The sequence below is a fragment of the Galleria mellonella genome, unplaced genomic scaffold (genome assembly GCF_026898425.1).
Source record: "Galleria mellonella isolate WM207_F2 unplaced genomic scaffold, CSIRO_AGI_GalMel_v1 utg173, whole genome shotgun sequence".
NCBI classification, from domain to species: Eukaryota; Metazoa; Arthropoda; class Insecta; order Lepidoptera; family Pyralidae; genus Galleria; species Galleria mellonella.
The window spans coordinates 5891387-5915560 of NW_026442016.1; the positions used below are offsets into that span (position 1 = coordinate 5891387).

The 24174-nt window shown below is 29.4% G+C and overlaps 1 protein-coding gene across 1 annotated transcript in view; it reads left to right on the forward strand.

Annotated features, from left to right (window-relative positions):
- Positions 1-2286: 2286 nt before the first annotated feature.
- The window catches only part of LOC113515614 (fasciclin-1), a 66903-nt gene continuing 45015 nt past the window's right edge, over positions 2287-24174 (forward strand). The window contains exon 1 of the mRNA XM_052893297.1: positions 2287-2515. Within this exon, the coding sequence (XP_052749257.1) occupies positions 2408-2515 (108 nt within the window). The 5' untranslated portion in view covers positions 2287-2407. The remainder of the gene's footprint in view (positions 2516-24174) is intronic.

The following is a 24174-nucleotide window of genomic DNA, read 5'->3' on the forward strand; positions in this document are numbered from 1 at the left end:
GAATTGTGCAAATGTCTCACAGGCAGTAAAGGGATTGTAAAAAAATATAAAGCGCGTGTAGAGCCAAATATTCAAGGGTGATAAGGAACAATGGCCCATAATAAGTTCCTGTCACGTTCTGCCACAACGACTATAGTATGTTGACGAGCAGGTAGAAACGCATACAAGCAAGCTTAACATGTCACGTCGACGTATTTTTATACGCAAAGCGATCACGGACCACGGCCATAACGTAAAACATGTTACCCAGTTACGGATACCTTGAGTCTATTCATTTACAGTTTGTAACAAACCTTTGTGTTCCATTTTTAGATGATTTTTTAATTATTTTATGCTATCCACAATATAAATCTAATACCTATGTCTGGGGGGATAATGGATTGTCAAAAATTGGGATTAGTAGCCCCATTGTTAGCAATACACCCTGTCAGGTCGACCTCCTCGCGGTTCCCCCTGGAAACTGTCGTGTTCTATTGACCTGCCTTTTCATTGTCACCTATCATCCTTCACTGGTGCCACGCCAGCGTATACCGTTAGCACAGGCGGGGTAACCTTTCCATAATCATCCATTAAAAAAAATACCTATGTCTCTGTTACTTAACTAATATAATAAAATTGTAAATAGACGATGTCTGTACAGAGAAAATATTAAAAAACAATTAATACGAAGCGTCTCAGTAAGAGCAATAGAAGCCAAAATATAAGTTTTAGTTTTTATGTCCGCCTGTATGTTGGTTCCTTAATCACGCAAAAACTACTATACCAAATTTAATGTTTTTCACAGTTGTTTCTGAAGGTGTACCATAAATATTAGTGAAACTTAAAAACTTAATAATTCATCTTCATACGTCATCTACCTATTTACCTAAGTGGTTACCTACTTCTAAAATCCATGCATATGAAGTTACTGGAAAAAATTGTGATAAAATCCGACACAATAAACAGCCCATCCAATACATAGTTAATTGACATAATTATCTACTTTCATACCATCAAATCCATTACGGAATAGTTAATTAACCATATAATTACACTCTATGTTTCTAAATTTCATCTGCATTCATAATTATTTAATAGAGAGAATAAAAAAAACTAAGTACACTTAACTTTGCTGTTCGTAAAAGTTTGATCTTTGTTATTCAGTAGTGCGCTGTTGTTAAACCACGGAATGGATTTGGAATGGATTGGAGATTAAATACGCTGTCTATGAAGATAGACTATGCAAGTATATACTCAGCTATGGTAATTCATTCCTATAAATACATTCACAAGCTAATTCCGATTTAAACGAAATTGCGGTATTAGTGAGTTGTTTTTATGAGTAAATCCTTACGAATATTATAATTGTGAAAGTAAGATTGTTCATTTTTGCCGCCTTAACAACTTAGTTAAATGACGATTACTTAATCGTCATTAAATTTGTTATTCGCGTAGTATTTGAGATTAAGAGGGACATAAGATATTTATTGTTATCGTTAATCGACATAATTGCCATCGTCATGCAAATAAAAGGGCTCATAAAAACTAGTGTATTCATAGATTGTCCTATGAAGTTTAACATTTAATATTTTATGTTCGCAGAAACTTTTTAGGTTTAATTAGGTTTTAATTTAGGTTTCATCCAATATATAAGTAAATTGTAATTAAATATCTAATACAAATAGAAAAGCAGTAGTTATGAATTACATTATTGGATATACCTATTTTGTTCTACATTTAATAATAATTTCTTTGTATAAGGGGACATTTCATGTTAAAACTAAATAACTATATATATTCTCATTTTAAGCATAAAAATATACTTATTAATAAAATAAAAAATGTAGTTTGTATATACACTAAAACTATATATTTACTTCTAAACAGCCTATTTCTAATTCAACCATCTCAAAAAGAAAAAAAATCATTAACGTGTTAGAGATATGACACGGACGTTAAAGAAACAACAATTTAAAAATTTGCAATTTTTCACGTAGATAGATATGGCAACCTTTATTAAAAATAAATCCGAAATCATTGTACATTATATTTAAAAATATAAATAATATAAAAATATACGGTAGCCAAAATTAATGATTAATCATGTTGTTTATCAGCAGCACGTTACGTTTTGTTAAAATAACATAACTCTCGTTTTTTAAATTATCAACGGTCACCTTTTTATGGGCCGTGGACTAGGATGACCAGTTTTTCTGTTCTCACCGGTCCGTTCGTCCAATACAAGAGAGAGCGGGAAGGGTGCTTTGACTATGCGTCACGGCGGTGCCTCCCGCGCGACGCCGGCATTTGATGGCGCGCATTCCTTACCTTCGCTCGTTGTTGTTCTAGTTACAGATGAATCCGCGAGTGTTTAATAGTTGTGAATAACTTAGTGACACTTTTGGATGTTTCTCATGATCTTGCAATAATGGGTGGACCGCTAGTGTTGTTATTTGTGATGTGTATAGGCATCATAGCCGCCGAAAGGAAAATTACCATCGCTGATAAACTTAGGGAAGACTCTGACCTTTCTCAGGTATTTAAAACTTTCGCACTAGTTTTACACATATGTTGTCTTTTAGGTGCATTAACTATATTAATAATTTAATTATAAATACTATAAATTTTAATTCGCATCAAGAAAATTTAATTTTCTTTATTTGTTTGGTTTAAAACTTACACAACTTTTTATTAAAGCATCATTAATTATTCTATTAGAATTTTTAATTCGTAAATTCCTATATAACGCAATTTTTTTTTCTGTAAAAAAATTAAAGAATTTTTCTTTTAATTGATAGAATTTTGGGAAATAAGAAATAAAAAATACCATATAATATGACTACTCGGGGATGGATGAATGTTTGTTTTCACGCAAAAACTATGGAACATATTTGAATGAAATTTGAGTAAATTACATTTTAACTTACCACTTAGGATACTTTATGTACTAACTCACGTGAGTAAAGTCGCAGGATACAGCTGGTATTAGTATAATAGAAAGTAGGTATAACAGTATCATATTTGGTTAATTAATATAAATAATATGTAGATCATCAAAGAAATCAATTTTAGTATATATGTATACCCACTTATCTTTCTACTTAATTGTATTTCTGCATGCATGAGTAACATTTCCAGGTCGTAGGCATATTCTCATACCTATGACCTAATGCGCTTTTATAGTTCACACGACTCTGCCATAATACGATAAAATGAAGTACCTACCACAAAATTTCATTACCCTTTTAATAAGTGGCCGTTAATGAAATAATAAATATACCTAATAATAATAAATAAAAAATACAATCTTCAACTCAAAAATGCACTAAAGGTTAATTTGTATCTTTTTGGTTAGAAACCCTAGTAATTTACACCCTATTCAAAGTTTCTATATTAGATGATTATTTAAAAATTTCGAAATACTATTTTTAAGTGTCCTAATTAAACCCACACATCTTCTGGGAACGAGTTTCCGAAAATTATTTTTTAGTCGTTACTCTTTTCTGTAGGTTATTTCTACAAATAATTTTATTTGTCAATTTAGTTTTTATAACTTTTCACAATTCTGGGTATAATCTAAAAGTTTCAATTTAGTCAATCAATCAAGACTTCATTCTTTGTAAGATTTTAATAGATAAATATTTCAGGCTGATTTGAAGTAAATTTTGGAACTTGCTAAATTTAAATATGAGGATAAAATTTAAAATGGCGACCTAAAAAAGGATACACTCCTCTATGCATATTTAGAATTTTATTCTGCTTGCTGCTGTCTTGCATTTCCATATTTTTCAACATCGTATTTTGTATTCACGGGTAACAAAATTGATTTTTGTTGTACTATATGTATATAACCAAGTAAAATCATATATTGATGATAGAATTAGAGAGTGGAGGGATGAGTGGTCAAATCTATATTATTGTGATCTAAATAGTTTTCATAATTACCTACTTACCTACATAATTAGCTACCATAAACTATCATAAGCTTAAAATAAACTAAAACTGTCTAGTAATGTCCACTGTTGTCATTTTGCTATTGTAATTTCGTAGAAATTCAATAATATAAACTCCAGCTTTCCACAAAAGCAGGTTTTTTACAATAAAACAATTTCCGAGCAAATGGAAGAAGAAATAAATTGTCACCATAGATTTCAATTATCCGATATATAGAGATAATATCCGGTTGTTACTTAAACATAGTTCATTTTATGCTGTCACTTACGTTAGAGATTTACATAAAGCAATAACAGCTGCGTTTAATTATTGCAAAAGGGATTTGTTCAACAGTATCGCTGGCCATCTGTCTTTAACGCTGACTCACACAGGGAGTGTATCGAGCAAGTACATATTAACTGCATTAATTCCTAAGGTTTCATTCGCCAAATAACTGGCAAATACTTATCACATTTACAATAATTTTAAAAATATATTAAAATTTAATTATTTATCGGCGATCAGTATAACACAAGATGCGTTGCTGGTCCATATTTTAATTATAGTTAGTTATATTTAGAAAACTTATTTTTAATAATAAATAACTTATCATTCTTCTATAATATTAATCTCTATATATGAACGTACTCTATTTCGTGTGATTATATTATACCTTAGATTGAGGTCTTTGCAGCTGATGTATTTACATCTTGTAAAAATAATTTTTAAAATATTAAAATTTATTCATTCTGAGTACTACCAAAAACAGTCAAGGTATACCATCTTGTCTTATATATATGGAGTATACATAATAAATGATGAACAGACTTACAAATGAAATATTTAATATATCCTCAGTCCCTAAGACATAAACCGATCCAATGAGTAAAGCTTATTCATTATGATAAAATATCAATACTACTTCTACCATCACCACTTCACCACTACCTATTAAAATTTGTTAGTATCTACAGGCTAGTCTTTTTTGATTTACATGAAATTTAAATTTAAAATCGATATCAGTGTATTATTTTTTCCTTGAAGAAGAATTATTTTGAATATCGTTGTCTATCTTAAAATGAATGCTAATTCGCATCATTTTTGAATCAGTAGATATAAACGCCAGTCCTGCAAAATCTACTGCGTTTTTAGTTTAAATACTTTTGGAAAATACTGCACATAAAACACGCAGTATAAATGCATTTTAAACATTCAAACGAAAAATGCAGCAAGATTCTGCATACCTATGCAGAGACATATCAACATCAGAAATGAGAGTTTAAGTACAAATAGATTAGTAGAGCCTTAACTCTGATAGTAAATAATGGAATTGAATGTTAAAGTTATTTAAAATAACCTAAACTCTTTAATATGAAAAAAAAAGAAATAAAAATCTCGGTGAATGGACTTTAAGAATATATCGAAAGTATATTGAAGATAGCAAATTTTCAACAATGATAGTTTACCGTATTTATTAAATAGACATACAAGTAAAAATCAATTGCTGTTTATTAGTCTTGCTAAAAATCAAAAACGGATTCTCTAATTTGAACAATTTTTTTTTCGTTTTATTCATTGTGATATAGGGGTGGTTTAAAAGTTGGAAAAATCTATATTTAGGTGATGATTATTTTTAATAAATAGCGTGTAGGTGATATAAAGTTCACCGGGTTCTGTGATAAAAGTGAATGATAGATAATGTTCGCTGTATTTGTTGCATTGAATCTCAGAAAAGGCACCCAAATCTGTATTCCCAAAGACAAATTGTTTCATAAAAGTTATATCTATTATATTCTGCAGTATACACGTATCTTCTCTAATTTTTATTTATTATCACTTCTTGAGATATTGTATAATAACCGAATAATTAGGTAATTTAAGTATTCTAACATTTCCCTAAGGTTGACTGGGAGAGAACGCATATAGCACTAAGTCCGCCTTGTACACATATGTACTAATGAATAAATTAATTAATAATCATTACTCATTGTAAACGACAATATATAACTGGCCAGGTATTTATTATAACAATTTGTAAAAGAATACTCTTTTTTTAATAAAATCGATAATATACCAGTTTATTACAGACTGTCTTATGATAATGTTCTGCGATAAGTGGTACGACGAATATTTCTGAAATAATGAAACTTGGACAGGAAACTTTCTGTCAGCGTATTCACCAGAAAATAAAGCAAATACCAGGAGTACCGCTTTTTGCATTATTTTTCGCAATTTAAGTAAGTTTTACGGGAAATATATTTTCTTCTTATTTGTAATATTCTACGCTTAAAAGTTGAACAGTTTCCTTGAATTGCATAATGTTATATATAATAATGTAACGTAAATAAATATGAACAATTTATATAAAACATAAACACATAAATATTTATATTAAAAGTTTCTATTCCTATTATTACATATATAAGCTGTTTGATAACATGCTTCCTATTTTATATTTAGGCATTAGATATATTTTTTATATCATAATTTTTAGACTTATGTCCAACTACAAAAAAGATTTTAAATATAATATAAGAATTCTAAATTTGAATAGATTTCAAACAAATCTTAATAAATCTAATGAAGAATACAACAGACGTAATGACAAAGATTGATCCACTCCATTATTTATTTAAAATCGGAGTAATTATTGTCCTCACTAACATTACGTGTACCTATTTACTCAATCGATTCTTATTATACGCTTTTCTTTAGAGAAATCGAAATTTAACAAAAGATTCGTTCTATCATTGATGTTATAAAGGAAATATATTAATTACAGAGTAGTTAAAATCTCTATCTTCATTAGTGTGTGTGAATGCTAATATTTTATTGTACTACGTAAAGAGGTAGACAGACAATGTATTCTATTTGCTTAATTCGCATGAGTCAATTTAAGAGAAGTCTTTTGTAGGCGTCTTTGAATGGGTCATTGACGTTTGGACAATGACGTTGAACACCACTTCGCTATTATAAAATTGGCTCTCAAATTATTCTATTATATATGGAAGAAGTTGACTAATATTTAATATTTATTACAGAAATTTGGAATTATTAATACTTGTTTTAATTTATATTACTTGTAGTACTGAAAATAGTCTATTAATCCATATCCGTGTAATTGTATATGTAAATTAGTGGTTCAAGAATATATAATAATTAAGAGTAGTTGACGTAAATTATAACTAACCTTTGCACCGCACGTACGAAAGAACATTAAACAGTAAAGAAAGAACGCAGTCGCAAGCAGGCCTTGGTTACATAATTGATCAGTCACAAATGGTGGCATCCGTTTGTCTTACGCTGGCAGCCTTGTGGTCCAACATAATCAAACGAAAGACTCTCTATATAGGAAAGACATTTGGATTTTATAGCCGCTCTAAAATACTTTTTTATGTTGTTGATAAGTCAAACCCTTGAGTTTTGGCCCGCACAGAATCTTCATATTTTATTACTTCATCGAAATCAGAATGCTGCTCGATACTATAAAAATAAACAAATATACTATTAAGAAATTTTTTTATAGTTAACATGGTTTTTACGTTTGTTAACATAATTTTTTTTTATTTAAAGTCATCTAGTTATCTGTCTATGTGATTACCTAAAGTTTTAAAGATTAGGAATTTTACTGCAATCTCTCTCTTTATCATATAATTTCTCGAGAAAGATCTTAATGTATGAAATTAATATTAAAACATTTGCGAGCTTTCTCAATCAAAATGGGGAAACAACACTTTGGACTATAACATATTATATTCTACATTTAAATACATAGTTACTTCATTGTAACTCGTATCTTTGATTTTTTTTTCCATTTATTTAATTTATTAGTGTCATCGTTTCGTACCACGAAGTCATTATGCATTGTATTTTATTTGAGACAGTAAACATTCTTGTACCACACCATACGCGCTCATCTTACCCGCTTCCTCTGAGAGGTAATTATTGTGGACAACTGCTCCCTTTGTCAATCAACGGGCAGTTTAATTTCATTTGAGCATCCTCTGTGAAGGTTACGACTTATGATGGATATAAGGTTACCTCATAATTCTAATAAACAAAATATAGTACAATAGACAGGAAGTTGGCAGAATTTGATTTACATTTACAATCAATTATTATTAATTTCAATTGATTCATATATATATATATATATATATATATATATATATATATATATATATATATATATATATATATATATATATATATATATATATATATATATTTCGCACTGATTTTGTTCACGATTAATATTTGTGGATTATATTCCGATATATATGCATGGTACCTACTAAGTGTACGGTTCATTTATTTAGTTTATAATATTATTAGACAGTAAGAATACCTTAAGTTTATTAAGAATTCTTACCAACACATATTTATAAATAATTTCTCAAAATAAATTACAATTATTGTATTAAGGAATAACAATATGTTTGTTAAAGATTAAATTTAGAAACTTTAGTTTTTTTTTGTAAAATTAAAAAAAATAAGTCTTTATCTGTTTTTATTTAAATGATAGAAATTCATAGCCGATAGACATTATTGGAATAATATTAAATCCCTTACTTCTAAAATAAGAATGTTCTTAATTCGGTTGTATTTTTTTATGAGTATGTTTGTTACCTCATAAGTCCGTCAGTTATAAACCAAAGTTAAAAAAATATCGGAAAGCTTATACTTACATGTAGTTACCTACATATGAATTTTAATAAAATCGGTTTAATAGTTTAGTTTTCAAAATAACTGTTTTTTCCGTAATTGAAGTCGACTTTTTTGTGGAACACGATTTTAAATTTACATAACCCTAAATATTGTAATTAAACAACTAAAATTATATAATATCCCTAATATAATGTTTCTGCAATAAAGAACGATTTCTTTTGCGTTGTATTTGAAATAAAAATTCCTTAAAGAAAATTGTTGTATGTCGTAACATAAGTAGACAGGTATCCGTGCGTGGTATTCAAAGCTTCAAGAAGAATTCTATAATATAATACAATATTAGATGAAGCAAATATTAAATATTTTAATAATTGTTTGTTTCCATAATAAAAATAAGCAAGTGAATATGCAATACCTACGCTTAAATTAAATCTTTAGAACAATATATGTAATTTGTATCATTCATGATGATACAGTTTTACTTTATATGTGTTAATGTTTCAAAAACTATCAAAATATTTCGAATCCGACTGTGTGTGTGTTTAATCAGAGGAACTATGTGGAAGTCTTTTTAGTAGTAGTAATAGCCATTGTAATAATGTTATTTTTAATGTTAATTTAAATTATTTGAAATTAATTCCAGTACCCATGTAAATTTAGATAAAATTATATTAAAATAAAATCCAGGATTCGGTGTAACATTATAAAATTTCAATAATATCTTATCAGCAATTTAGACAAATTTTGCAAGACAGCCATCTTAAGCACATACAAACTTTTGTATTTATGATATTGTAGCTCTAAAGCAATTGATGAAGCCTCCTGGCTTCACCAGTGTGCAATTGTAAAGATCAATAAAGAATATCTATTTTTGAATCAAGATGTAGTCCGTATAGGTATCTACCAAATTTCATCTAGATTTATTTATCCGGTTAAGCGTGATCGTTGCTTGTAACAAGCAATTAAACATTTTAATCATTTTAAATAATAATGGGTTAATTAATTTGTATACAATTTATTTGAAGAATAGTAACAGTGTGTACGATAACATTATTTTTTCATAATAGATATCTAGATTCAGAGTCGACTGACTTAATTGGAATCGGGTGAAATGTTGGAAATTACGGGGGCTTTAATGTAAATGGTTCCAGTGGCGTGGCAAGTGATAAAGGCGCAATGAAAATGTTGCGGCTCGCCTCTTCTCGTTTTTCGAAGGGTTATTTTATGGTAAAATGAACTTATCTTTTCAACATTTATTAATGTATTTTTGTTTATCGGAATGTATGTGAGAATATTGTCTGATAATTGTATTCAAATGTATGATCATCATAGGAGATAGGTACCTGCCGTTAATAATGAATATTGAATAGTTGATTATTATTCTGCAATTGTGAAATGTACAAAACATAATAGAGCATTATAATTCAAATTTAAATTAAGCAAATTGAACCGAATGCAGTGTACAGTGCATACGTTTTTGGGTTCAATTAAATCTGTTCTAATAATGAATATTTCAATTCAAAATTTAAAGGCTTTGTAAACGGGAGCGTAATCATTGCTCGTTGCTAATTGTGTAAGCAAAACTGCATTTAATATGGCCATTAAAGCTTTAATAATTAGTCAAACTATTAATAAAACAAAATATTGATATATAATAGAAAATGAATTAATATCGTTACAAATTTAATTGACTTCATGAAAAGATTAGTCCATCTATTTCCAAAGACATTAGTCCCCACTAATATTCATATTAGATCTAAATATTAATGGTTTCATATAATTTTTTTTTTCATTGAAATTTATACTTACAGTTCATATAGTCGCGCTGAGGTCAAGTCATCAATAATGTTTAACTATATGGAAATTCAGCAACTTGCTGTCTGTTAAAGTTATCTCTCTCTGTATTGTGTAATGAGAACTTTTATGAAAAATACTTTGTAATTTTAGTAGTGAAAACATATTAATTACGCAGGTTTATAATATTGTAAAGGATATTTAGATTACATTGTAAAGTTAAGATCAAAGCCTAATGAAGTTGATGAAGAGTAAATCCTAAATCATCATCAATGTGTATGTAGAAAAATCTATAATTGTTGACAGTATCCTGAGTACTACAAGTTTTAACTTTATATCTGCTAGATAGATGCCATGTTAACATTTTTCTTTATTAAACTTGAATTCGATTTGTTGTTAAAAATAGTTATATTCTATATTCAGATAAGTACATTAGTATTTTAGTAAGGAACATGTAAAGTACCATAAAATATGCAGGTTACTACAAGCCTCTCCACACATCCTGTCCCCACTTCCTGTTCCTAGGTGACGAAGTATCAATTGGTGGGGAATTCAATAAAGGCCGACATGCGGGCACGCTGTGACGCATCTCATACGTTTTCTTATTCCACTCTCGTAACATTGACACCTGATACATGCATAATGCCCTAAGTTTTTAACGTATTACAACGACTTTTCTGTACGTGATAAGCTTCATATCAGGTATTTAATTTGAAATCATTAAATTCATGCAGTTAGAATAAAAATGTCATTTTAGTTGCATAATAATGGAATTAAAATTATAAGCGTTAATACTGTTTATTGGTAAGAGTATCGTTCAAGGATGAGTGTGTTGATTTTGAAATTTCTTTAAATATTTATAGTATAATAAATATTTTGACTAAAATTTTTAGGGAAAGTAAAAATTGAATTTGGATGAGTTATTGTCGAGTCCGCTAGTTCATAATAATTCCTCAGTATCTAAATAGATATATCTAGATATACATTGTATCAATGTTTGTATTTAATCTTACTCATTCATACTCGTAAGTGATCTAAAGATCTTGAAAATTATTCAATGGTTCTGCGGTTTTGTCTATGGAATTCTTAGTAGGATTGTATTCCAAGATTGAATATAATATGAGTATATATTATATAATATATTATGAGATAGATTGATATTAAAAATATTATACAATAACTTAATTATTTAAAAAATAATATACTAATTAATTGTACATTTACGAATAAATAATTATATAGGCTAATGCTTTATCACCAAAATTACTTAATTGTGTTGATATTTTTATAAAACTTTATATGTTGTTTATTAAAAATGTGTAATTCATTGTAAAAAAAAATTGTATCTTATAAAAGTTTTAATAATTAATTGAATTTTAATCTTTCTTGAACAAGTTTACTGTAAATTGTTCCTTGGAAATTGTAGAAAAGTACTACCTATTCAAGCATTTGCCGATATGCTCCAACAGCCTCGTTTAATTAAAAAGGACTCGTCTGGTGCCTCGTCCTTCCAACATTACTCGGCTGTCAATTGCCGTCAATTCCGGCCTCGGCAGTAATGTACATACCATTAAGTATTAACATGTAGGTAGGTATACGAACACTCAATAACAATTACACTTCTATTGTGTTTGCTCTACAGTTCGTGAAAGTATTACACAATGAATTCTTGACTACTTATGAACAACACTAGCACAGATACATTTTATGTTTATTCATAAAAAAAGTGAAGAATAACGATTTACCTGCACTTTGCCGGCATATTAAAGGTTGTCGCAGCCAATATTTTAACATCATCTATTCTCACAATATCCTTATATATCTGTAACAAAATGCACAATAGTGAGTCTGTATCGTACCTGACAGTGATATGGGTGACAATTTAATGGTTTTGTATAGATATCGCTAGTTGTCTAAACAAGTTTTAATACGATATAGCTTATTTCTGAATTGAGATGGAAATATATTGAACTCCAGATAATTTAGATAATTCTACCATAAACTGACTTATGATTTTTTTTTAATTCAAAACCAAATGATAAAATACATGAATTGATGGCGATAATGAATTTTTTATTGATCTCATTATCAAAACATGATGATGATGATAGATCAACTAACCAACTTAAAAATATTAAATCCATATTAATTTAAAAAAACAATTGCAATAACGTTTATAAAAAGAGACAATTTTTAAAGATTTTCTCTTAGAATTTGATTAATTAAATTAAATTAGATAGAAGGTTTTAAAATGTTAACTAAGGTTAGTTGATTTAACTTATCTTGATAATTATTATATTTTGAATATTTGTATATTCATATTAAAAATGATTCTGCTCCGATTTACAAGATACAAAGGGTACAAATGTCATAAAATTTAACTGCAAAACATTAGAGAAATGTCGAACCCTCATCGAGCAAGTTTGCGGAGATAACGACATCTGATTTATCTTTATAGTGACGTTTATGATAAAAATCTCGCAGTGTAGTGAATCAAAGATTAAGTTTTAATGGACTTACCGAAAGATAAGACATTATTTAACGAAGTGATTTATGTCGTAGATTATTGAATGATATTGAAATATTAAAAATCAATAATATAGGTCATAATAAAAATAAATTATGCCATTTTCATCCCCAGGAATGTCCAGGATATCTTAAAGGTATAAAAAGAAGAATAATAGAACACAGAAAAAAAGTAAACGAATAAATACAATATACCGGTGCAAGAGACGGAATTCATTCTAAAAATATTGATTTTGACAATACTAGCTCATAAACTTATATCAAAATAAAATAAGTCCAGTAGTAAAATTTTACTTGTATAATGAAACATATAGGTAGAATATAACTTGATCTAAAAGATTCTGACAATATTTTCTGTATAAAATATTGGATAAAGCTTTTCTTCAAATTATTATCTACTATTCTTATAAACCGCGAATTTCATATGCGTGACTGGATAAAAAGGAACTTATGTCCATGTCAAATACTATTGCTAAGCCAAATTTCAGAAAGATTGGTTGAGTCAAGAGATAACATATGAAATTGACTTGCACATTTATATTTAAGGTTTATTCCGAAATCAAAGTATATATATTTTTCTAGTCTTTAATTCTGCGTGATCTTGAGGAATTGGCATGAAGATGGATTCTTTTCGTTTCGATTTTCGTGGTGCAATGATTTTATGTGCGTTTCTTTCCTCACAAATTGAACTCTAACTTATCCGGATAAGGTATAAACCAACACAGCAATACCTCACTACCTAGGTAATCGCTGTATAAGAGTATGGGGTATGGAGTAAATGACAAACGAATGAACCCAATAATGTTCGGTTAGTAGAGCCACATAAAATGTTCCTGTCACGTGTCTGCTGCAGGGTGGTTACGTGATAGGCTCTTTTATATTCACAGAGCGCCGACATCGAGAATTGCTTACACTGTCATGCCAGAAATATTTACGGAAACTGTAATTTTATACGTCATCATTAAAATATATATGTATTGTTTGATATTGTGATAATAATTCAGTAATATCATTATTAGATGTTAAAAATATATAAGTTATTTTGAGTACCATACTATGACGTGCTATTACTAATACTCTGGTAACTTGCGTATTAATTTTCAGATACAGTTAATATAAAATTAAAAAGGAATTCGTGCATTTTTCTTTGACTAAAGACAACTTTAATAATTCCTCTTCATCTTAAGGTTACCTGGATGGGATCGCTGTTTTGCAATAAGACCGTATATTATTGCCGTTTTACTTTGCTTCTTGTAATGCTGGTTATTTGTTATTGTATACATATTTTATGTGATATGTGAATAAAATATTTTTATTAATAAATAACATTTTAAAATAAATATTGTATCCGTATAAGTATAAGGATGGTTAGGCTATATAAAAACGCTGAGTACTCCGCCAATACTATTTAGTTCCCAAGAATGTTCTTGTAGCTGTTCAAGTAATAGTTGCCCAGCTTTCTATGAGTTGAGCATTAGATTGTATGTTATTCCATCAGAACTTTTAACTGTATGTTTTTTTTAAATATAATCTTAACACGATTAAAATGAGACCAACGGAAGTGAACCCTATCAAAAATAATTGTCATTATTATAAATAGATAGACAAATATTTATTATCTACTTTGACACACCACACAGAAAAGACATACTCGTAAATAGCACAGATAACAACTAAAAACTTACAACTACTGATTATATTATTATAAATGTAAAAGAGAGTTTGTTTACTTGTTATCTTCTAGCGCCTTAACAACTTAACCTAACTTAATATGCCAAATTTCATAATGCCAAATTTCAAATTTCAATCATTATGAAATTTGGCATATACGATGGAGAAGGTTATAGTTTTATCTTGTATCGCGGATAAAAGCTAGTAATATTATAAAAAAGAGGTAAAAAGTTGGTTAAGATTAAGATAAATTATCAGTTCCAAATTGGCCAAGATATCATGTAACATTATACACAAAGAAAAATACAGGCGAAATGAGAAACTCGTCCTTTTGTTAAAAATACTGTAAACATGTGGTAAGGAAAGTATAATTACATTTTCGTGGAGTAGGTTGATTTGTCTGTCGGATTTCAAGGTCCAGTTCCGTGCGCGGACCGTGCACTCTATCATTTCGTTCTACGACAACGGAAGCGACACCGTATATTAAGCACTAGAAAGTAGATTTTTCATCAGCAACTACATATTATCGTTGTCAACTATCAAGAAATCTTACAGGGTAGAAAGTTCATTAACTAACAGTTTCCCGGGGTTTCGTACGCATAATAACTATCTGCTATTTAGTATTCTTATAGAAATTTCTGAAGTATGTTTTTACGAGGTATCTTATAACTAAATGTCAAGAATGCAAATACATCTATATGAAATGTTTAAATATTGACAAAATTTGCTAAATTTTACTGTTATTTACGTTCCTACTAATGTCGGTAGGTATATAGAGCAATTTTATGTTAAAATTATTTTGTAAATGTTTTTAATAATTTAGATTATAGTCATTTGATACTAATATTCAGAGTACGTATTCTCTCAGGCAGGAATCTTGGCTCTTGACTCTCTTTACTGATTTTATTTAAATTTACTTTTATAACTAACACTTTTCACGTAGATTTGACTTATTTGTAAAGGTTGTGTTTTAATTTCGGTCAATTTACACTATATATTATACTTGGTGTAATTACCCCACATCCGGCGTCCGATTTTGACGTGCAGTTTGGTGTCCGTTTCGATAATTCGTCTTGTATCCAATTCACGTCCGGCCCGAAGGGTTGGGTTTCTTCCGACATTAATGTCACGTTTACACGATGAAATTAATTTCATGACACTACTTTTATTAAGAAATTTCTTGGGGTATAAATCATTTTTGTTTAGTGCAACTAACGCATATATTATTCAATTAGATATTTAGAAGTGAAACTGTTAATAAAATATGTATCAGTAAAACAACGTCTACTTTGGACGTAATTTTCGACTTTCGATTTTCCAAAACAATATACTTTAAAAGATTATTATAATATATATATATATATATATATATATATATATATATATATATATATATATATATATATAATTATAAATTCGATAACTTATTTGAATTACGAAATTGCTTGCAATAAAAGTCCCTAATTCATTCATTCAATTCAAAATAAATAGTGGTAGTTATTAAAAATAAATCACGCCACTAGTTCATACAAAATTACCTAAGAATAAATTAGGTTTCATCCATTTAAGTCCCATTCACTGTTTTATTCATGATACAAATTATTATTTTGTATGATGACGGTAGACAATCGAAACGATAACGATCTATCTACCTATTTGAAATTGTATACGATATCGCCATCTACGTGCGATAAAATCGAACGACAGATCATTACGCCAATCGGTTTGTGGGCCTTTACAGTTTACTATATCTCTTGGCTTATATTGGACAATATCCATATATTATTCCTTGTATTGTAGTAGCTAATACCCAAAATACTTTTGTAGTTTTAAAATGAAATAACTAATATTACTATAACCAATAATAACTAAGATTACTATTTGCTATTTTATTGCAGTTGTTTTATTTGTTTTATATAGTAATATTTTATGTACTTATTTATTTATGTATTAATTGTATGTTTATATTAAATGAATTTATCAAATATTGCTTTATTTTTTTCTCTATTCAAAAATGCACCGCCTACGTATTTCTCGGCCCAATGGTTGACTGGTAGAGAACACCGTCCGGTGTTATGTCCGCCAAATGTACATAGAATTTTACTGTGCATTAAAGTATAAATAAATAAATAACGTCTTTAATCCAAGACTGGGCCTTTTCTTCTTATCTTGTACAGTAATTTAAAGATAATTCAGGTAAATTCAGAAGGTAGAGCGAAAAATTTCTATTTTGAGTGAATTAAGTGAAAATCAATTTCAATGAAGATATAGGCAAAGCAGCAAATGTAATCTATACTTATAAAATCGTTTGTTATTACTAATTATCAACACATAGTCTACTATTAAATCTAGAAAGTTAAAATTTGGAACGTAGATTTATTTCTGTAACGTCAGCATCCGTTAAAAATTTCAATTTGTAGAGGAAACACGACACTGGGTGTGTAAAGTCGCAAGCAACAGCTAGTGTATATAATATAAACAGTATTAACAACAATTTTTTTTGAACGGATGCTTGCAAAATTTTCTGTTCAGAATTAAAATTACCTGATTATTTTAGGCATATTTATATTTTTCTCGCTTCTACTTTATTTTATTGCTAATCATAATTTAACAAAATTAACAACACAATGAGCGGAATTTATTATAACTGCGTTACCGTAATGTAGATGGGATTCTAAATTCCTATTCGTTTTATGGTAAAAAACAAATCGTTAGATTGGAACAAGATTACGAACCCATGGGTAGGCACTTTACTATCTCCTGATCTTCTTAGGGTGCGTACCATAAATATGTTATACGATCAAAGAGAAAAGTTACTACGTAAAAACCGCATACTAGTTAAAAGGAAAAGGATCATCTGACCCTATTAAAATATAGAAAACAAGGTTTCCTGATAAGGCAAAACGCGTATTTATACATGGTACATCTGTTGTTGCATACATTCATATTGAACTAATTTAATTGTTCGTCAGCAGACAAGCCGTAAGCGTATCGCTATTGTAATATAGAAAGAAAAAATACAAAGTACATGTAATGTTAATTACTTTGATAAATTAATATGAAGTTAATGTTTGTATTTATTTAGTAAAAAAAAGGCTTTTATGAAATATACTGTTTTCATTATCGGAAATTTAAATTAATACACAGAGAGCTTGATCTTTTCCACATTCGAACTTTATGACCTTTGAAGTCTATGAATCGATAGACTTCAAATGTTATAAGTTATAAAAATCACTATGCTCTCAAAAATAAATTATCTATTTAATATTATTTCATAAAAATATATGTTCGGACTCAAATATGTTTATTATCTTTAGATAATATGCGTTCTTGTATCTACATAAGTATATCATTGTATCGAATTTTTAACCTTATGTTAATATATAATATTATTTATAGTTTATAGTCTAAGAATATCAAAGTGCAACAACAGGCAAATAATCATACTTGTAATGATGATGAAATTGGTCCTGACCTACTTTACACGGGTCATGGGTTCGAGCCCGAATTTGTTCCGGAAGTGACATTACAATAATGTGTTGCACGACCTACTCTATTAGATACATAGTACGAAATAAACTCCACGTTAAAGAAACGGTACTGACGATTTGAATCATCATCATTACAATCAGAGGGAGACTGTGCAAAAGTTGTTTGATTGGGTACCTCTGTCTCACTAATGTATCTGCTGTGGAGCGGCTAGGCTTGCTACACTGTGTTTCAATTCGAAGGGCAGAGTATAGCATTATCCCTGTAGAATATTCCAGACTCCAGGAAAGGGAATTTAAGTGGGGTGCTATGGGCATTACTGTGTATTTTGTAGTGTATTCTAAGGTGCTGTTATGTCTATAGGTGACGCTTACTATTTTCTATCAAATGCTTGTTTATCATTTTATACATTGGTGTATTTAATATTATTGTCCAGAACGGGGGGGGGGTTAGTTCGCATAATGGAATAAATCTATGGTGGGTATGGCCCACCAAGTCTATCCTTCAATACACCTATGATTCTGTGTATCAAAGAAATATATATATATATATATATATATATAAAGTACGATCCTGCGCCACTTGTATCTGACGACTCCCTTCAATACTGTTGAGGTTGTCGCTTTATCTCGCGGGGATCATTCTACATTACAATCCACTAAACTAAAGAATCTTTCTTACCCATCGATTATCGATTATTTAAATCTGTCTGACATTTTAGTTCTTCTGTTGATATTCACCTTTCGGATTCTATCACGCATTGAAACTTCGAGCATAGTTCTCTTCATACTTCGTTGAGTGACTTGGAATGCCGTCATACGGTAAGCTTTAACAATGTGAATAATAAACTTGACGGTAAAACCACTTTGAAATATGAAGACGTACAAAATTTTATAACGCTTCCGGAACATGAATTACACAAACCAAGCTGTTACATTACAGCTAATATACACGTAATTGTTAGAATTTAATCATCGTATATTGTTGTGCAAGCTGTGTATACTATTATTATGTAGTGCTGTTGATACTGATACAGGTTTTACTTTTTTCAAGGATTTTATTTTTTTTTATTTTTAGTACATTTTTATAGAAAATTTAATAAATCTATGCACATTTTGCTGGCGATAAATGATTTTGAAGCGACGTTCAAAGAAGAGGTGATTACGTTGCCGTTTCTGAAACAATATAATTTTTCGTGCAATCGATAGAGTTTACTCTTGTGTTGCTCTTATATTAATTTTATTGCGTTGTTTTTTGTGAAGCATAATATTAATAAATTCTTTTATTAATGTTGTGTTATATTATATTTTCAAGTATAGTTTATTCTCATGTTTAAACTTTTTGATTCTTTTTAAATTAAATTATTTTTATCTATTTTATTTCTTTCATCACTTCTTCATGTGCCCGATATTGTCACATACATTGATTTGTGGGTTTGTATGCGTATGAGAGAGAATTTGCTTTATTTTCTTTACACATAAGTACATGTGTACGGTATCACAATTATTTGATAACAAGTGATTCCATTTAGTTAAGGTATCTCTATCAACAACAATTAACATGTACAAGCAAATTAGTATGGAATATAATATGCAATGTATTAGAATCAAATCAGTAGACTATATAGCCGTCCATTCATGTCATAAATTAAGGATATAGTTCCTGTACTATTCATGTCCATACTGAGGTATAATTCTAGATAGAATTTGATTCGCTAATGGGTACTTGAGGTGCCAAGTGCGTTGACGCTTTGGACGTGACGTTTCTAACATAGCACGTTCAGGCTATTGTCTGCGAGCATCCGTCATGTTATCTCGTTACATTGCCTCCCCCTTTTATATGGCTGCTTGTAAAAACTACTTGTAGGTACTGGGTAAAACGGCGTTTGTTCACATGAATTGTTTCAAATGCTTTCTCTCTTCTCTCACGTAATTCTAGACTTGTTTTGTGTTATTTTTTAAAGCAAAACATAAATACCTTTCTTTTTTATTACTATTACCATCCAATTAACAGTCTTCAAATACTGCGCGACTTCATACAATGGAGATGTTAAGTTTATTATTATTTCTATCAACCGATTCTGATGAAACTTGCATTAATTTTAAGTTGGACTAAGTAGTTCTTTCAATTATATTATTAATTATTTTCAAGTGCAGTAAAGAATATATATTCCTATCGAAATTTGTTTTGCCATTTTTTCCTGATATCCAGCAGGTCACATGAATACTAAAAATTACTAATTTGAACTTTATTGTTTATTTTTAGGTTAATTTATAAGAAAAACATTTAATTATCACATACTAATAATTAATGTTTTATCATAGTACCTGACCTCCAGATAAATATTTGCACACAATATTTTTCTTAAATTTCAATTAATAAACCAAATCTCTTAACCACGAAAAGGTATATATATATATATATATATATATATATATATATATATATATATATATATATATATATATATATATATATATATATATATATATATATATCAATAATTCGCAGTTACGTCTATCTGAACGAAACCTTTAAGACGAAGTATATATACTATAGGAGACAAATATACCATTCGGGCTGGTAGCATCGAAAATTATTACTGGTTACCATTAAAATTTTTCAAGCAGTAAGGGTGAGGACACACAGCCGTGCATATCCCGTACTGATTTTAAAATGCACGCACGACCCATTAATTCCGTCATCGTCATCAATTAACTGCTGGCTCCCTTTGCCCCACCAATAAAAATTGATGATCCGTGATCAGTATGCCAAAACTTCCACAATGGGGCAATAACATCGTGTTATTACTTGCGATGCTTCCGAGCGCATCGACAAGCGATAAGTAGATATGTATTCGATTTGATATATTAAATTCTTGATTTATTACAGCAACAGATTGTAATATCGAACATGGGTATTGCCTGATTTGTGACTTTCTTTGTTTTCTGATGAAATAATAGTACAAGTGGCCAACAAATTTCCATTATTCAAAACTAGTGACTCGCCCTCGCTTTGAACGGGTAAATAAGTATAATAAGTATAGTTTTTTTTAATAAAATACTGTTCGTATTGCTCGTTGATTATGTAGCTTTCTATAGGTGAAAGAATTTTTAAAATCATTAAAATACCCGAGTTTAACTATTACAAAAAAATCAAACCTTTATTTCTGTCTAGTGTAGACACCTCCTTTTTAATATAACAAACTGATTTGATGCAAAATACTCTTTGGTTTCTGCATGAAACAAACAGATAAATAACTAAACATTATTGATTTCCCGCTCTTTATAATAACCATAATAATTATAAATATAGACTACCAAATGGTAGTCTTACCATCCTCGCCTAGATCGGATCCTGATTATGGTTAGTATAATTATTAGTGTATTCTGTTTGGCAAATCGCTACAATGGTTATAGTCGACAAACAACTATCCATTTCGACATTACTGTCGTGATAATATTTTAGGCATCGTTGTTCAATTTATACGTATTGATAATTTTGCATAATAAAATATATCGTTAAGTCACGAGCAAATTCTATTAATTTGCATTCAGGTTTCAGTTATAAAATTCAGGTTTTTCTTTAATGGCCATGTGACATGTTTTTTCTGCATAATAATTAATTAAAGTGTTAATCATGTGGAACTGTACGTTATGTTAGAAGTAATAAAGTTGAAAATTAAATCCCTTAACAAGTTGCCTCTCGTTTTCTGATTAAACTATTTGCAATTTAAATGAACAGTAACTAGCCTGCTCATGTTTAGGGTTGTCATGCGTAATCGAATAATCGGGTAGACCCTGTGAGTCACAATGGACTGACCTCCCCCGATGAGAACACTAATATTCTATTGCAAAAATTTATTCTCTTATTCATAAGTCAATCGTCAAATTTTTATAACCCTATTTTAGCTATTGAAATGTTTTATCTCTTTTTTTTTGTTCTTATTTATCAATTTGAAAGACAATAATAAAACACTAGTAGTTAAAATGGCTTTGTAGAAGGTTTTAGATTTTATGGAATTACAAACTAACTTAAGTTTGTAAATTTCTATTAATTTACATAATCTAATGAAATTTTATAAGGTTTATTTTTGTGAAAAGTATTATCCTTTTTAATATCAAACTAATATCAAGAAATTAACTTACATTTATAATGTGAAAATAAGATTATTTGTTTATTACCTCTTAGCACCTAAAAGACTTAACTAGTATCCGTTAAATTTAGCATATAACAATACGTATACGTGTATTTTATATTTAACAGAGATGGAGAAGAAATTACGTTATTTTTGATCCCAGTCAGTAAGCATATACCAGTGACGCGGATGTAGTTCCCACTAAAAACTAGTAATAAGAAAAGAGCATATTCCTATTTAAAAGGCCGGTAGCACACCTGCAATGCTGTTGTGTTGTGGGTGATCACGGGCGGCGGTAGTCACTTACTATCAGGTGAGCCGCATGCTGTTTATCCCCTGTGTAGTAAAAAAAAACCTAATAAAAACTTAATATTTTTCAATCCACCGTGTTTATCAGTCAAGTCAAAAGAAAGAGAGAGAAAAATACTAATTGTATAGGTACGTTTTATGACCTGATACTCCGACAGCGAATACCAATAGCGCAGGAAGAGTTGCCTTTTCATTTTTTTCATTTCCGAGCTAGTTTGTAAAAGTTAGTTTTCTGAAATGGCATGAAAGAAAATCGAAATCACATTATGCATAGCAAGCATATAGCCTCCATTCATCATATTACTTGTATTGTCTTTCTCAAGAAGTTTCATTTTTCGTAGAAGTAGTGAAAATATAGATTTATCCATTTTATACAATAGACACAGAAAATTTGTTGGTACCCACTCGGAACACATCTGTTCCACGTAGGTAGGTACCAACGGACTGACTTGTACCAAGTTCTAATTTGATGTTAATTTATGTAAAAGCGGTTTTAACTGATGCTGAAAAGAACTTTAAATTACAAAAGTATCCAAATCATTAATCAAACAATTATTAAAAGTTTTCTATAGGAACTTACGTTATCTTGCTGTTTATACATGTACTTGTTCCAATCCAGTCATTCGAATCTCTGTATAAGTACATATATACTTTTGGCATTAAGTACTCCTTGTATACTTGGTCTAAAGAATTTATAAATTACTAGCAACCCGCCCCGACTTCGCACAGGTGTAATTCCGTAAGAAGCATTTATATTTAATTATTTAGAGTTTACCTGTGTTTCTTTTCTTAAGTCTATTCCTATTAATTCGAAAGTTTGACCTTGGGACTTATTAATTGTTAAAGCGAGTGATATTCTCGCAGAAAATTGAATACATTTGAATTGTATTGGCAAATCGACAGGGATCACAGATATTCGGGGTATGTGCGCTAACCAATCGGCTGCAGGGTCAGTGATTATGGTTGCTACAATGATATTGTCCCTCAATTCCTTTACAAGAAGTCTTGTGGTATTGCACATACTAGGAGGGTTTAAATTTCGTAATAGCGTTATAGATGTTCCGATTTTTAGTGTTAATTCAAGTGGCAAAAGTTCAGACGGTTTAGAAGCATTTAAAAAATCCTGTAAGTAATGTACTGTGTCTCCGATATAACTAACGTACTATGATAAATTAAATTATTTATTTCGTTGATAGTATCATTTCTAGATGATACTATTGCTCTAGAACATAGCCATTGAAAATCCCTTTTGTTCCTTTTGCCTTCATATCATGGTGGTACGGGGCACGGCGGCGTTCGGTAGACTTTTCGTCCTCTGTATTTTACTTAATAAAGCATTTTTAATTTAGAAATTATAGTTAATAATTAAAGTTTCAAATTTAAAAACTATTTAATGTAAATACATAAATTAGTATTGTATTAATAGACTATACGTAGCACAGTTAATTCAAACTGTGACATAACTTCTAAACAAAAAGTCCGAATCTGAATACTTAGAAGTGGAATTTACACGTATATAATCACCTTTAATTACTAAACCATTTAAGTCGATAAGGGGAAATATCATGATACCGATTTCACCACTATTCAATTCCACCCGTACTTGAACTTAATTATTTAAACAAAAACTGTTATTCTGGCTTAATTATTACTAATAGTCATATACC